Here is an 18,356-nt window from a genome sequence, read left to right as displayed (position 1 = left end):
TATATTTCCAGAAGTTTGGTAAATTTACATTACATACCCTATATTATCATGTTTTATTTAAGATTCATTGCCTGAATCGTTATATAAGAATGTTGTCCCAAGTGTAAGCAACGACCCAGGCCGTGTGAAAATAAACACAATCATTTTTGTCATTCACTTATCGTCACGTAAATAACGACACATGCATAGCCTATATTATCATGTTTTATTTAAGATTCATGCAAGCCATTTTCACATTGACTGAATCGTTATATGTTGTCCCAAGTGTAAGCAACTACCCAGGCCGTGTGAAAATAAACACAATCTTTTTTGTCATTCACTTATCGTCACGTAAATAACGACACAGGCATAGCCTATATTATCATGTTTTATTTAAGATTTAACGACACAGGCCCTATGAAAATGAATAAAAAAAATTATTTTGATTTTTAGGTGAACTTATATATAACTATATATAAAAAAGCAAAAACGATCACACTATTGAATTATATACAGTTTTATCACAATAGCCTATATTATCATGTTTTATTTAAGATTTAACGACACATTTTTACACAATGAAGTTCATGACAAAACTTAAGTGAAGACAAATTCAAAACGTTATATTGATACCAGTTCATGTTTAAGATACTTTTGATACCTTTCCTTCTTTTACAAAAAAATCATCCTACAACAGATAACATACTTTTAAGCAGGTTCTAAATTCCCGCGATTTCGCGGGTATGTTCTAGTGTTCATAATTATAATAAACTTTTTACAAATAAAATTGAGAATAAAAATGGGGAATATGTCAAAAAAACAACAACCCGACCATAGAGCAGACAACAGCCGAGGGTCACCAACGGGTCTTCAATGCAGCGAGAAACTTTACATTTTTGAAATACTCAGGCATTTCTACATCAGGAATACACAACCTCTGCTTCATTTGACAAAACGTTTAGGATTTTTTGGTCCTCAATGCTCTTTAACTTCGAGCATTATATATAAGGCTTTTAAACTTTTTTTGATTCGATCGTCCCTGATCAGTCTTTATTCATTATGATTATGAAATTTACTATATATTTAGCTAGCTATAAAACCAGGTTCAATCCACCATTTTCTACATAAGAAAATGCATGTTCCAAGCCAGGACTATGACGATTGTTATCAGTTCGTTTGGTGTGTTTGACCTTTTGATTTTGCCATTTGATAATGGACTTTCCGTTTTGAATTTTCCTCGGACTTCATTTTTTTGGTGATTTTACTTGTTTTCAGTAATCAAGTTGGCTGAATGTGCTTTTTGTCTGGAATAATAGTTTTGGTATTTTATATTTATTTCCAAATTATCAATATAATTTTTCATTCAGTAATGTATGCAATGCCGTACTCCATTCTTTCTTAATCATAATCGATTGTCTGGAACACGTGTTTTTCGTTGTTTTTTTGGCGGAGAAGTCTTGTGTTGGTGATTGGTGTAGTCTGTTGTAATGTCAGATATTTAGAGTGAACCAAGCTATCTTTTTTATGTAGTTTCAAATTTTTTATGACATGGTCTACAATGAAGTTATGAATTATTATAATGGTTTTCAATCTTTTCATCTATGTAAGTGTCACTAACTTCAGTAATTACAATATATATATATATATATATATATACACTTATTTTTTTGTTCAATCTTCCTCTTTTGAGTATTTCATTTCAACTTATCATTTTTGATCTTTCTTCAATACACGCATTGAGATGACATACAGTTCGATTTTTCAGATTTATTAAATCCATTGACATCTATCAAGATTAAAAATCAGAAGAGATGTTTGTTGTTCATGCATATAATGCATTCCCTGAAAGGTTTAAAAGAACGAAGCGCATTTCACAGATAATTTACACAAACATTGAATAATGTACAAAGTTCTAAGTAAATCAATTAACAAAATTAACAAAAAGCATATATACATTTTTCGACGATATACATAATGATTATCAATACATGCAATGAGTACAAAACAATTTCTTGGCATGATGTTCATTTGTTTTTCAAAGCACCTCTTTCCAATCACTACATAGTTAATTTTTAGTATGTTTAGCAAGGTATGTTCTCCTAAGATTTTTTTTCTGATATATATGCCTCAAACCATGAATACTGTTAATTTTAAAGGACACTCTTACTTTACTTTGAACAATTCCTTTGCACCCTTGAAGTTGTGCTTCCCGAGACTTTCGTACATTCAACGTTATTTTAGAAGGGTTAAACCTAAAGTCGATTTTCCCGAACGATTTAAAATTGTCTTTTAATGATTGGATATCCGCTGGTGTACCCAAAATTTCAATCCAATTAAACGAACCGCTGTCAAACAAACGCTGCAGATCTGTTTCAGCAGTGTTTGCTAAATGTGTTAATTCACGCAAGGCCATGAAAGTTTGAAATGGAGAAGCAACACTTTTAACAATGGTAACATTATCTTGCATTTCACAAATACTGGATTTCCGCCGTTCAATGTCTTTTAATACATTTTGTATCTGGAGTTCTTTTTCAATAAATGTTTTCTGTAACTTGTCCAAAAGATCTGCTTCTAGCTCATCCAAATATGTGTTGAAGGCTTCTTTTGAAGTCTTTATTTTCATTTCAAATCTCTTTTTTTGGTCTACAAGATCTTGAAGATTTTCCGAACGATTTTCAATTATGTTTGTTAAATTTTTCAATAAATCTGATAACGTTGTCTCGAGATCCACAAGCGATGATGACTCCTTTGCATTCTTTGTAAGTGTATGGAGTGGGGTTGAACTACGACATTTAGTATGCGCGTTGTGAAAACAATATGCACAACATGGTTTTTCGTGTTCGTCACAATAAAATACAAATCTTTCATCGTGTTCTGGACAGTTTATTTTAATATCCTGGACAAACTTAGAGAGTTTTAGAACATTTTCTATCAAAATAATTTCATGTTTTTTAGTTGCTTTTGCAAACTCATGGAAAATTTTACACTTTTCACAAAAATTCTCTTCACATTCAGGACAGCGTACTATGGCAGTTTGAGTTATATGTTGGGACATGCAGATATCACAAATATATTCTTGACTTGTAGCCATGTCTTTTACATGCAATCCCTAGAAAAATAAGAAAAAGGTTTACGAAATGCAACAAAGCTCCGTAATATTTAAGTTCTATAAAACCGAACAAAGAAATACTTTGCTGTTATTATTTGTTGATATGAGGAATTTAATATGAGGTCGACTTTAAACGAGAGATTTAAAAATTACTTTATCTAGGATGAATAACAAAGTACAAGGGTGGGCAAATTGAAATATCTTTCAAGATCCTGACTTATAAGAATTTTATTTCGTTCAAAGTCCTTTTACAATAAACAGTTAACACAGAAGTATGTCTCGCCTATTTGTTATTTAAATAATGAAAATGCTGAAATTAAAATAGCAATACTTTAATATGTAAGTTATACAAATATTCAAAGTCAATGAACCATGACTCAATGGACAGGGCTAAACCTAAATACAAACATTAACTATTAAATATGTAAATAGTCAATGAACTTAAATGAGGGTGTGAGGTTATATAATCTCCATGAAAATGAAGATTGCAAGTGCCAATACATTTGCATACCAAATATCATTGACTAAACATAAGTTGTTCATCTTAAACTGACCTAATCACAAACTTATATAAACTAAGCAAAAGTTTCCAAGTCAATAGACCAAGACTGAGGGGCGGGATCAAATGTGACCGTGACTGAGAAAATGGGTCCAGATGAGATTTATACATATTTTCAGTTGTTTTCATTTCTTCAATGCTACTAATGCGCTTACTAAGAATACAAAATTTTATGATGATATTTTAACTGGTTTCGAAAATACAGCACATTCTAATAATGAATGCATTTGGGTAAAAAAAAAATATGACTCTTTATTTTCTTTGGCACTTTGAATGTACTAAATGAGCCATGTTAATAAAATATGTTGTTTCTATGGAAACATCACTGGTCAAGTCAACCTCACTTTTGGCAATTGTTGGCTTTGGACAAATGACATCTTTATTAGCCTCGCTATAACAATATTACCTGATTTGTTCGTACAAATACCTATGTCTGGCTGCATCTAATCTTTTTAATGTTAAAGTGTTTGGCATAGTAAATTTGAAATTCTAGTGTTCTTTTTTAACAAATTGATGGCTATATGTACAGAGTCACATGACTCTTTAAAAACAACATATCCTGGTTTGGTTGAATCAACTATGAAGTGGTGATAAGCGCTAATATGCTGAAGTGTTTTAAAATACTGCTGAAGGTATTTATTCCAATCATAAAATATGACCGGTTTCTCCATAACTAACTGAGAAATATTATGACCATTTCTGCTGGATTTGTTCATACGTTCTGCAATCTGCAAGATATAACAACATTTTTGCTATTACACAATCAACATGTAGTGTGCATGTAGTTTGATTTAAATGTATTTAGAAGAGACAAGAAATACAAAATGGGTGTGACATGACTTTTTTTTTCCTGCAATGGATATACTAGAAATGTTGACATGCATATATGTACCTATACTATTAAACGAGAAGACCTCATTTTGTGTGTCGCTTCTCTTTTTTTCACAACAAATTAATCATCATGCCTCTGTGTATTATAGGTACAGTGCATAGTCGCATAGTCGCATTTGTCATTCATTCATATGAATATTCAGTTTGAGTTATTTTGGGAAAAAAACGAGAAAAAAGGTGTTTGACTAAAGTGTCCGTCATAGGGAAAAATTTTAAGTCAGGTTATACTTCAGGTTTGTGTTTTCTGTATACCTTGAACATAAATATACTTCGAATAAAGTGTATTTTCTATCTGATATCATAATTATATGGATCATTATTTAATAAAACAATGAATAATAATTGCAACTAACCCATCAATGCAATTTCAAATTTAATATGATAAGAACTGACTGTCTCTATGAATACTTATAAATACAACATTAAGAGGATTTTAAGACAGGTACTTTGTTGAACTTATGAAAGTTAATGATTTGACATTTTTAAGTTTTGAGGTGATTCATGCTTTTTTGTTCATTTAAAGAGAACTCTAAATGTATTGTTAATGCTGTAAAGTGATATTATGGTTTTTTTTGGTATAAAATCACGACATCAGTATCATATATTCGACCTTGATAAATATAAATTACAGGTGTTTAATGTTTAATGACGCATTAAATAATTGTGTTGGTCTGAATTTAGAACGTTAGCACGGGTGACATATTTTCACATTTAATTTGAAATTTAAATTCGGTGTTCTATTTATATAAGTTGCATCTTTGTTAAAAAATTCTCAGATTAAGAATGATCATGGTATAACAAAATCACACGTATTTTCAATTCATGCTCTTTATCAACCTTGTATTACTCTTCCAAATCAAAATAAAAAACAAACAAACAAAACAAAAAATAAACAAAAAATAAACAAAAAATAAACCAAAAATCGTCTTTATCTTTAAAAGGAATGCTCAAATCATCAAAAAGAAAACAACAACGATACAATATATATATCGAAAAGGGACCTTACTGCTATTATTCTGTGGTTACATGTAGTAGCGACTTTTATGTTACTCATTTGTTCGTATCACAGAAATGAGTGTTCTTGTGTTTGTCATGTTTGGTAATGCTGTATTTCTGTCATGTAATGCTGTCATTTTAGCCATGTTTTTTTTATATTGCTATATACGCAGTTTTTTAGCTAACCATTAATCCTGATTCAACACATCATGTTTTTCTTTAAATGTCCTGTCGTTTGTACTTTTTTTTTGTTGCACTTCAGTGTTTCTGTTGTTCCTTTATTTTTTCTCTTGTAGTTGATGTGTTTCCCTCGGTTTTAGATTGTCATCCGAATTTGTTTTCTCTCAATCGATTCATGATTTGTTTAAACAGTAGTATACTACTGTTGCCTTTATCTTACAATAAATATTCCTTTACACCTTGTGTAAAAATATACAACTATGTAAAAATGCTTCCCTTCTCAGTGACTATGAAGACAATTTTAATGAAACGTAAAAGGTGCATGCGCTGCTTATCCATGTCATCCTAGATAACATTTCGAAATAAAATACCCAACATATTTGAAACAGTTGCCTAAATGTTTTAATTTGGAACGTAGCATAATATATTTATTATTAATTCAAAAATCATAAATCAAATACCTTATGCTTTAATAAAAAAAAAAATCATACCACATCTCTTTGTGTACATACTGGAATCATTAAATTTCAAGACTGAGATAGTTTATTCTTTTTTGTTGGGGACAATGCATTTACAGAGCATGAATTGCAAATAAGTGTGATTTATTTTTACCCATTACCAGTCTGAATATGAGAAGGTTATTTAGGCTATCTGTTTCATTTAACAAAGATGTAATTTAAGGGGGTTCGCGGGTCTAAATCATTTATAAAGGATTTCTCTATATTTTTCTATAAATGAACTTTATCTTATAGTTAATAGAAAAATAAAATAAAAAAGACGGGTCACCGTTCATTTGCGCTCACAATCTGTCTTCGAAAGAAGCATACATTTTTGTAAAGGTGGGTTTTTTCTGTTGAAATAATAGGAGAAATAAAGGTAATATCGAAATAAAAAAAAGAAATTTATTACAGAAATCGCTAAAATTTTACAATAATTTAGTTTAAGTACAGCTTATATTGAAATTATATTTAAAAAGATAGGTCACCGATGAATTGAAAAAGATATTTCAATTTTAGAGCCAAAAAATGGCATTTTTCCACCAAAGGGAGATAATTTGGAACTTTTTCAATGATGTATACATTTTGAAAGTCATCTAGGGCCAACACGAATTGATTTTTTGAATGATTTTTGAACCATATGATAAAGTAATAACTACAAAAGGAAATAAATAAAATGTGTAATGAAAAACAAATGTTTGATTTTTTTCTGAAATTTTATTTATTATACTGATGGCGTGAATATATACAAAAACATAATATCACCTTACAGCATTAACAACACAATATATTTATAGTTTCTCTAAATGGACAAAAACATTAATCACCATCAACCTTAAAAATGTCAAATCATTAACTTGTATAAGTTTAGCAAAATACAAAACTGCAAATCGTCTTCAGGTAGCTTAGATGTCTTCGTCCATCTTAAATTTTGAAATAAAAGATACCAATCGGTCCAAATCTTATAAAGTAATTGATACTAAATACTTTTTATTCTTATTAAGAACATAGAAAATATTCCTTTTTCGACTTTGTCAGTATTAGGAGAAAACTCAGATATTAAGTAACTTTCATTATATAATGTGTTGTGTGAATTTAACTATTTTATTATATAGCGAGAAAACGAGTCCGGTGACACCATTTTGTTTTATTTTCTTAACGGAAAGCAAGATAATAGAGATATATTTTCATAGTTTATCAATTTTGTATGGTGTAGTTTTCTTTTTATCAATAAAAGTAGGTTTTCCAGGTATATTCTATACAAAATCAAAGTAATTTTGCACAACCTATATCTTGATAAAAAAACGGTGATCCATACTATTTAATAACTCGTTTGTATGTATGTTGGCATTTGTTTTTGTAGAAGTTCAGTGTTTCTGTTGTTCCGTTGTTTCTCTTATTATTGATGTATTCCCATCAGTATTTGGTTTGTTATCCGGATTTGTTTCAGTAAAATCGATTTATGACCATTGAACAGCGGTATACTACTGTTGCCTTTATACAATACATTTTGACAATTATTAATAAGATCTACGGAATTTAATTTATACTTCCCGTTTTATCTTAATGTTGTATGTTTCCTGATTTTAAGTAGTTATAGAGACATTATGTTCTAATTACATGTATGTTACATTTGAAAGTGTTTTGATTTTGGTTGGTTGCATTTATTATCCTTTGAGAAAAGAGAGGTATACGATCTGTCGTTCAATATGCAAGACAGTTAATTGAGTTTTCCTCTAGTTTGAAAGCGTTTTATGATATGTTATTCTCTATTAGCTATTACCTTATGGAACTCCTTTTTTTCTTTTTTTCTTTGTTCTTTTGTTCTTTTTTTCTTTACTTCCATACTAGTTTGTAACAATATCTTACTGGTTAATTGCTTAACTCGCAAACACGTTATTTGAATCATGAAGAAGAAGAAAAGACCCGAGGCAGAGATAGGTCTTGAAAATAAATGTAACTAGTACACACTTAACATAACATACACCGACTCCGTCATCATCGCTCAGATTTTCACTTTGGGAACTTTCTATTTGGGCAAAATACAATTCGTCGACAATATTTAGCTCTTCAATAAACTCATCGTCTTGTTTGTCTGTTATTTTCCGATGGAATACTTGAGCAAACGATACAAATCTAGCTTGACTCATGACGATGACATTTCACTTCCACTTTCGATTTCGGAAAGGGAAGTAATTATTTGGATAAGGCTAAAATATGGAATCAGGTTGAAAATAGATATTGCGGACTTTAATCTAAAAAGATAATAACGATAATCGCACACGTGGTAAGCATCTATCACGATATAATAAGTAAAGCTACATTATTTTAGTCAGCAATAAATTAATTCGCAGGTGCTCGTCGACGTTAACTTTGCAACGTCATACCCAAAATTACGTTTTACCGCATCTGGGCCCATTTTGTCAAACGTCGTCACAAATGATCTCAATGGAAATGAGATATACCAATGTTTATACAACTGTTTACCAAATATCATTGACCTACCACTAGTGGTTCCCTATAAACTGATCTTATCACAAACTAAGAAATGTTATTAACTAAGCAAAAGTTTCAAAGTCAATAGACAAAGAATGAGGGGGCGGGACCAACTAATGTCAATGGAAATGAGATATACCAATGTTTATACAACTGGTTACTAAATATCATTGACCTACCACTAGTGGTTCCCCAAAAACTGATTTAATCACAAACTGATACGTGTAAACTAAGTTTTAAAGTCAATAGACCATGACTGAGGGAAAGGGCAAAAATAATCTCCATTTTAATGATTGCTGCCGATGCTAATACTACTGCAAAACACAAATCTTTGGTCTACCACTAATGGTTCACCATAAACTATAAATAGTCACAAACTAATACAGTAATGACGACGCCGCCGCCGCCGACGTCAGGATGAGCACACATATGTCTCGCTTTTTGACTCTGTCAAGACGAGACAAAAAAATATTCTTTTGATGAAATAGAAATATATTAAGACAATTTTGAGCTAAAATATACATCTCCATGAGTTTGCATTAACATTGAGTAGTCATGCGCTCCATGGTTCTATTTAAGATTTCCATAAAACCAGGTGATTATGTTTAGTAGCAGCTGCCTTGCAAACGATCACCTTTCGGTACAAGACTTTGAACATTGGTAGAAAAATTGCACGTAGAAAGATGACGTTTATTATTATACATGTAAAAATTAGGATATACCTGGTTTTTATAAAGTAATACTTTAGATTACATATATAGAAAACTGCAAAAAATAAGGTTAAACATGTAGAGATTTTGAATTGGTAGGCTGGCACCTTGACAATTATCCTTTTTTCCCTTAATGTATATCAATAAAAGCATGATTGACCTACTTTTAGTGGGAAGATAATATACATCACTAGATACACCTATTACATCAAATTTAATTTTCAGTTTACTCACTTTCTGAAAATTAAACTATGACACACACATTAACCTTTATCAATAAAGCAGGAAATGTTATTTATGTCAAGATAAATTTAGATAAAGTAGAAACTTCACATTTAGAACAAATAATAAGTGAAATTTTGCATTAGGTTATAGAAACGGGAATGTTATAACTTAGATCGGGGAACGATCTAGTGGCAGATTCAGAGTGGGGAGGGGGTCCCTGAACTCGAGGTTGGAACATCATTGACTTTACATTAGTCGTTCATCTTAACCTAACTTATCACAAACTATAAAAAGTGATAATGCAAAACATTCAAAGTCAATTAATCGTCACTGTTGGCGGGGAGTTGAACAATCTCCAAGGAAATGATATCAGTCAATAGTAATACATATGCATTTCAAATATCAGTGAACTAGCAATAATCATTTAAAAAACTAACAATTGCACACTAAGCAAAGCTTTCAATTTCGATGGAGTATTGGTGAGAACGTGGCAAACATTATACCCTTGAAAACGAGATGTGCAAATACTTAAAGAATTGCAAACCAAATATCATTAACATACCACTGAAAGCTAAACATGTTGGTAATGAGTAATCAAAGCACTTACTTTTCTTTAATGTTTATTCTTTCCTGTTTAATTGGTCATTTCGTTCGTACCTTCCTTTACTACATAATAAGCAGGTTGCTATATTTACAGGTAAAATTACTTCCGTTTTATTCAATTACGATTGTACATTGGACTTTACTATCTACTGTCATATGATCTTAACAGTTTAAACAATATACGGCGAGCTGTAATAAAAAATATACATCTTATTCATATTATTTAGAGATGAAAGAGGAGGGTGTTGTAAAATCATTTAGTTTTCATATTCGAATATATCTACATACTAGATGTTTATGATTATTTCCCTTTATATTTCTGTACTATTAAATATAGAGACCGATTTCAGTGAGCCGCAACTCCTCTGAAACCATACAAAGTTGGAAATATTTGTGATATGACGTATAAATGTACTGTTCTTGTACTTCCTAAATTTGCCCTTTGAACAGTCTTTTTTTCCACAGAAAACACAAATATTTGAGAAATTATCAAATTTCGGAGACCGTTTTCGATCCGTGTCTTGTACGTTTTTTTGCATGCTCAGTGGACGTAATACCTGGGACTATTAAAACACTTTTTTGTTTTTACACTTGCCCATTTGTACCGCGTTTTCGCGGACATCTCCTAGTCTTCTACAAAATAAGAGTTCTAACTTTAGGTGGCACGGTATTGTTTACATTTCGGAATTAATCTTGATCTTTTGTGTACCTACTTAAGGCATTGTCTCCAAACAGTGTAATTGGACAAAAAATACAGTATTTATTGAACATAAATTTTGAATTGACTGCATGATAAAAGACAATAAAAACGCTAGTGGTATAAGTTTTACAAAGAGAGCAATAAAATAGTAAACGGTCATCATCAGTTAAGTATTATTCAGAATTTTGAGCTGTGTTACAAAGTGCTGAAAATTCTTACAAAGAATCTACAATCATCCCCATGACTAAAGACATACTACCGGGCCACCTTTAAATAATTTTGGTAATAGAAGTATACCACTGTTAAAAAGTCATAGATCGATTGAAAGAAAACAAATCCGGGTTACAAACTGAAACCACAGGAAACACATCAACTATAAGATGAAAACAACGAAACAACAGGATCACTGAAGTGCAACATGAAAAACGCCAGGGCAACATACATAGAAACGAACTATTTGATAACATCTGCATTAGCTGACTTGATACGGGACATTTTACGAAAAATGGGGGGTTGTACCTGGTTTTATGACTATCCAAACCTTGCGCTTAATGGTGATGTTAAAAAATGCCGCTAAATTGACAACATTTAATGACAGGAATACATGACAAATAAATGCACGGACACTCAGGACAGAGAAATACATAAATGAATCAGTAAGTAGTACAGTTCGACATGTTAACCACAGAATTACAACGAACACCTAAAACTTATTTACGACAGTACACAAAAAAGTATAATAGAATTACGAACTGTGCGTCACACGTGTGTATCAACGCCACAAAAAAAATGACGTCACAGATTAATTTCTAAAATTTGAATATAAATCAGAATTAAGTTTATAATGGTGTTACTTGATGTATGTTATAACAATTACAAGAATACTAGTATAGAATTGTGTTAGTAATTGTGTCATTAATAAAAGATTCAATAGGAAGTCTCCTTAGTACTGCTTTTGCAGCGTGCTTGTTTTTTTAATCATAGAATAGTTCTACAAAATCTGTTATGAATTGTTTCGTGAGACATTTGTTTTTGCTAAAACTAAAGTTTCACAAACAGTACCGTTATCACATATCCCATAATAGATGTTGTGTACAATGTTATCCATCTATGACCCATATTTTGCAGTTGTATAATATTATAAGTCTAAAACGTATTTATCGCATTTCCTGAAACATTAACTGGTAAAGTCTCAAAATTTAAAAAAAACATTGATAAGTGTAAAAAGTGTTTTTGTACATTTTATAAACAAGAAAAAAAAAAAACCCCAAAAAACAATATTTTATAACTGCTATGCATGCAAAGCGCTTTTTTAAATATCCTTCATCAGGAACACTAAATTCCGATAATTTGAAATCCATACATTTAAATATAGAATAATGTACGGGAACGGAAAATGTGTGTTATGAAATAAACATACATGTATTAACAGTCAAAAAACATTATTTTAGCCTTTTTTTTTTAAGTCGATCATGAGAATTGGACATTTGTAATGTCGGGGACTATATATATACAGTTGACAATGCAGTATTAGTTTTTCTCATTGTTGAAGATCATGCGGTGACCTATATTTGTAAATGTGGTCTCTTGCGGAGAGTTGGCTTATTAGAAATCATTGCACTAATTTTTATAACATTAACATATATTTCTACAAAGGGAAGACTAGATAGTCCTGATTTGTCAAGAAAATGGGCAAACATGTGTCAAAATTGTATGGACAATAACATTGTTATCGATTTCATGGCTACATTCATCGTAAGACATATAAAAAATTGAAAATAACCTCGAAATGAAAAATTTTAGTTTTTTTTGTTGGACAGAAAAAAAATGTACATCGCCGAGAAACATTATAATCCTTACATTATAGATTCTATACATGTATTACTAAGTATAAAACATGTAACGTGGATAATTTTTAAATGTCATTATCAAATACGAACAAGAGTAAACAAATTGATTTTTCTTTGCTACTGACTGATTATAAATACGTCTTTAAATGAAAATCCTTATTATTGAGACACATGTGAGAGATAAGTACATACACAACATTGCATAGAACAACAATGATCAATGAGCCTGCAAACGCGGCGAAGGGCTGGAAAAACAAACCAAGAACAGCTAACAATTTCGGAACTTTGGGTCCTCAATGCTACTCAAATTCGTGTTTTATTTGACACTTTTAACTTTTTCGATTCAAACGTCACTGATGTGTCTTTTGTAGAATCTACGTTGCTGTGGAGCGCGAAATTTCAATCCTTTCTGATAGAAACTAAAACGTTATAATAGCGAATAATGAACGTCGACGAATAACAGTATAATTAAAATTAAGGAGGCTCGCGGGTACAAATATATCAGCGAAAAATAAAACATTTGATTTTTCATTACAGATTTTATTTATAACACTATTAGTTATTACTTTATGATATGGTACAAAAATCAACCAAAATAATCGATTCGGTTTGACCCAGATGACTTTTAAAATGTTTATACAATTGAAAAAGCTCTAAATTATCTCCCTTTGGTGCAAATTGAAATATCTTTTTTAACTCATCGGTGACCTATATTTTTTATTATTGTTTTCAAATAAGCTGTACATAAACTAAATATTAGTAAAATTAAAGCAATTTCGAATTTAGTTCTTTTTTTTTCGATATTAAGTCTATTTCTCCTATTAGTTCAACAGAAAAAAGGACATTTACAAAAATGTATGCTTCTTTCGGTGGCAGATTGTGAGCTTAAATGAATGACCCTATTTTTTCTATTTAATTTTCAGTTGTAAAAAAATATAGCTAAATCCAATGTTAAAAAAAATGTTGGTTCATACCCGCGAGCCCCCTTAAGGTAAGATCAAACAGGCATGACAGGTACCCAAAATATAATTGACCTTAAACGATCTGAGAAGTGACATAGAAAGGAAATTAACGTTTAATAATGAAGCTGGCAAACGTGTTAAAGTCCCTTTTAATACTGCCATACTGACAGGTACACTTTTATAACCATTCTATACACCAAATATAGTTAATCTATTGGTTATAGTAAATGTGAAAATGACTTATTCATTAGAATTCAGCTTTGACTATTAAATATCTAACTATTTCAATTTACAAAGTGTCTTAATTAAAAGCGCTTTTCGTTACTTTTCTAATTCGTTTTTGTTGTTGGTGCTATGTGTGTTACTGTACTGATTTAGGATCAAGGATAGATACCCCGAATCATTATTTTGTATTACTGTGCCAGGCAACATCAGCATAATTTGTCATAGATGTTTCAAGACAGTGAACTGGTATAACTTTTGGTGTGCTTTAGTCTTCTATATATTGAAAAAAAAAGTCTATGAAAGGTGGTCTTACAGGGAGAAAAGTTCACCATAGTGCAATACTACAGTTTCCTCACTTCTTCACTCCAATGTGGAGGCTATATATAGTTATCAAAAGTACCAGGATTATAATTTAGTACGCCAGACGCGCGTTTCGTCTAAGTGACGCTAAAATCGAAATATTTATAAAGCCAAACAAGAACAAAGTTGAAGAGCATTGAGGATCTAAATTCCAAAAGGTTGTGCCAAATACGGCTATAACCGTCATGCAGTTTACAGGCAATACGAATGTTTCTTCAGTCAATGAGTATAGTTCAGCATCATTACAGCAACAGCAACATATGTCTAATATTTAATCTGATATTGGTTCAGGAAGCCGAGGATTAATATCACAAGAACCAACTTCAAACACTAGTTTTGAAGCCAAACCTGAAGATTTTCCAGAGGATGATATTTTTGACAGTATTGAACTAAATGAAAACAATAAAAAAAAAAAAAATCTGCAGAAAACAATGTAGAAATAACCAGTTGAAAATGTTCCATTCTTCCACAAGATTCTATTAGGAATGTTACAATTAAGAATGTTACATTTGTAACTCTGAAAAATAAGATTATTGTTATATATTTGTTGAATTTTTCACATCACTTTATATTCTCACTGTGATACAAATTTTGTTAATGCACTGTGATACATTTTTTATTTTTTTTTATTCAAATGTTATGAATTTTTGTTGAAAATATTAAACATAATTTGATCTATGCTTTCTTTTTTCTCCAGCTTGAAAATATGTGATAATCAGATTAGTACATGTCATTTTCAATATTGACCCTGGTATCAGCCCTCGACTCATACCCTCTGGCTTGATATGGGAGTCTAGGGCTGATATATATACCAGGGCCAATATGGAAAATGCCATGTAATAATCTATAAATATTTATCCTTCTTCATGGAAAAACTCATTTGTAGTTGTGTAACACAAAGCAGGAGATAAATGCGATCCTAATAATTATAGAGGTGTCTCCATAATAGAAAGTAAAATCACAAAAATACAGAACTTACGAGGAAAATCAATTCGGAAAGTCCATAATCACATGGCAAAATTAAATAACAAAACGCATCAAAAACGATTGGACAAGAACTGTCATATTCCTGAATTGGAACAGGCATTTCCAAATGTAGAAAATGGTGGATTAAACCTGGTTCTAAGCGCTAACCCTCTCACTTTGATGAAAGTCTACCAAAATTATTAAAATGGAAGCTGCTGTCAATAAAAAAGTCTATTTGGTTTTCGTAAAAAATCATAGGACTTCTGACAGTAGCTTTGTATTAAAATCATTAATAAGTAAATATTTACATGAAAATAAAATGTATGCATCCTTTGTAGATCTAAGGAAGGCCTTTGACTCCGTATGAAGAAAAGCCCTCCTTTATAACTTTACAACCTAGGAGTTGGTATTTTTTTAATATTAGTAAACAACAATATATTAACACTCAATCAGCTATCAAAGTGCAGGGTCAGCACTCAAGACTTTTTGTAATATCAAGAGGGGATGAAACAAGGAGAGACTTTAAGCCCTCTTTGTTTAATATTTTTATAAATGATATTGAAAGTGAACTCTCAAAAAATGATAATTATCCTTTAAAATTAGTTTCTTAAGAGGTAAATTGTCTTATGTTTGCAGATGATCCACTTATACTTTTAGAAAATAAACAAGGTTTGCAAAATAGCTTAAATAATTTAGACGAATATTGTGACACCTGCCAACTTACACTAAATGTTAACAAAACTAAAACAATGATTTTGCCAAACAAAAACATTTAATTAGAACAATCTTTTGTTAAATATGAAGATAATAGATTTGATACATATTTCAGAATATAAATTTGTAGGTGTTCTTATGAAATGTAATGGTAAGTTTACTAGTAACAAAAGGCGAAAAAGGTAATGTTTGCTAATAAATCCTATACTGGTTCTTTAAATAATATCCCTATAAAAGTAGCATGTAGTTTGTGTAATACTATGGTGTAAGCAATTGGTACATATAATTGAGAGGATACTTCTATCGATACATGTACATATATAACATTATATAGAGCTGTCCAGATGGCAAAAGTATCCCATAAAGAAATTGATCGACTTTCTTGATTTAACTGATAAAACATGTTTTGAAAAACTTCATTTATCATTTTGTAAATATATTTTGGGAACACGTAAAAATGCATCAAATTTAGCAGTATGAAAAAAATTAAGACGCTATCCATTAGAATTAAAAATAAAGGTCCAAAGTTTACTTCATTTAAAAAGACTTTTATCTAATTGTATAAATCCCTTATTGTATGAGGCTTTCACTCTATCAAAAAATCTGGATTCAGCAGGATGTTACACATGGTTTACGTATGTAAAAAACATTGCACAGGTAGCAAATGTAGATTTTAAGCATGTTGAGGAGTGTTAGAATCTAAACCAAATACAAACTGAATTAAAAGTTAAACTCTTTAATCACCATGAAAAATCATATAAACAATAGAAACACATCTGAATTCTAATATATCCGAAAATAGACGAACATGTACTATCATAATTAATAATAGAAAAAGGGAAACACCTAAAAGTCCCGAGGGATAACCGATTGTGTCAGTCCTGCAATACAATTGAGGATGAAAAACATTTTCTTTTTTATTGCAGCAAAAACGCTTCCATTAGACCAGTTTTTATTGAAAAATTAAAAGACTAAAAGTATAGAAAATTTTAATAGCCTCCATGAAAATGAAAAATGATAAATACTCTTTGCCCATCAACAGGTAGAAAGCATAGGTTCCTTTATATAAAAAAAATTGGCACTAATGATAGGGGACTCATAATTGAATTTTGAACTATTTTCATTAGTTTGTTTAATAAGATTATAGTTGCTTTTTTACTTGTCATTATGATATGGGAATGTCTTACATTACTGTTAATTTGGCAATAAAGGAAAGTGTTTCTCATCATCTAAAATTTTACAAACTTTGCAGTCTGTGTTCTCTTTGAATTTTTTTATAACGTCCTAATTCAATTTCCAAATTATGATCACTTACACGTTATTTTGACGACTATCAACATTGTTTAGATTGTGCAAGTATTCCTCGTATTTAATTTCATTTTAAAGTTTACTATAAAGATAAAGTTTTGAATTGTAATAATGTTTGCTGATGTTTTGATTTTTCAATAACAAATTCATAGGCTATTTTTACCAACATCATCAAAGTAATCGGATGATATCTCGTTTAATCCGACAGATACAGCAATACTTTCTAGCCAAATTATTTTTTAACTATGAAAGAATTTGGTAAAGTCCATTATCATCTTGAGGTTTACACCACTGTCTTAGTTTAAGAAGACGATGGACTTGCACTTTTGTTTAACCCAATTGCAATATGTACCGTTGACTCCTAAATGGTGAATTGGGAATATAAATATGTTTTTTTTCGACACGTCAGTAAAATCCTCGCCGAAGTAGGACACCCGTTTAATCGTATGTAATGTACAAGTACGCATCCACGTCCAGACAGCATTGAAATATTAGATCCAACGCCTCGTGTGGAGAAAGCACCACGCTTTCTACACTTAATGAACCTTTGCAAAATCTCTATGATGGGTCTATAAATAGTCTGTTGCAAGGCGACTGTTTTGGATTTATCCAAAATACCTCATTTTATCCAATTGGAGTCCAAACTTCCCCGACGTAATTCCGGATGGCCCCCTTCCAGGACCTACCTGTAGTATGTGTTGGTACTTTGTGCTCATCTGAACCTGCATGAAATATTTGCAAGTGAACGAAAAGCAAACAACCATCATTACGTACGAGTGTCATTAACAAATGGGGGTCCAGAAATTGGTCAGTTCCAACTTTAAAACGTTTTGATTAATAACTACAATACATTCAGAAATTATTGCGTGCATTTATTATTGCGAGTTTGACATGTTAGACTAAATTTTTTTTTTGCGATATTGAGAAAAATCCTGTTAAATTCATAAAAAAAATTACAAAATGAGTGTTTACATTATTGCGATTATAATTCTTTCTCATTATTTGCAATAAAAAATCGCATTAATT

General features: G+C 30.8%; 1 protein-coding gene across 2 annotated transcripts; it reads right to left on the bottom strand.

Annotated features, from left to right (window-relative positions):
* Window positions 1-1,672: 1,672 nt before the first annotated feature.
* On the bottom strand, window positions 1,673-10,334 carry LOC139527567 (zinc-binding protein A33-like). 2 transcript variants are annotated; one of them, XM_071323075.1, is made up of 2 exons: window positions 10,250-10,334; window positions 1,673-3,088 (listed from the first exon to the last, which is right to left on the bottom strand). In XM_071323075.1, the coding sequence occupies exon 2, from the start codon at window positions 3,068-3,070 to the stop codon at window positions 2,045-2,047; it is 1,026 nt and encodes a 341-aa protein (XP_071179176.1). In that variant the 5' UTR covers window positions 3,071-3,088; window positions 10,250-10,334; the 3' UTR covers window positions 1,673-2,044. The 2 variants fall into 2 exon arrangements, with proteins under 2 accessions (XP_071179176.1, XP_071179175.1); XM_071323074.1 differs by lacking the exon at window positions 10,250-10,334 and adding an exon at window positions 4,075-4,313.
* Window positions 10,335-18,356: the final 8,022 nt, after the last annotated feature.

This window comes from Mytilus edulis, chromosome 6 (assembly GCF_963676685.1).
Source record: "Mytilus edulis chromosome 6, xbMytEdul2.2, whole genome shotgun sequence".
NCBI lineage: Eukaryota > Metazoa > Mollusca > Bivalvia > Mytilida > Mytilidae > Mytilus > Mytilus edulis.
This window is presented reverse-complemented; position numbering and strand designations above follow the sequence as displayed.

Coding starts and splice junctions, on each gene's coding strand:
- LOC139527567 (XM_071323075.1), bottom strand. CDS start 3,070: ATGGCTACAAGTCAAGAATATATTTGTGATATCTGCATGTCCCAACAT.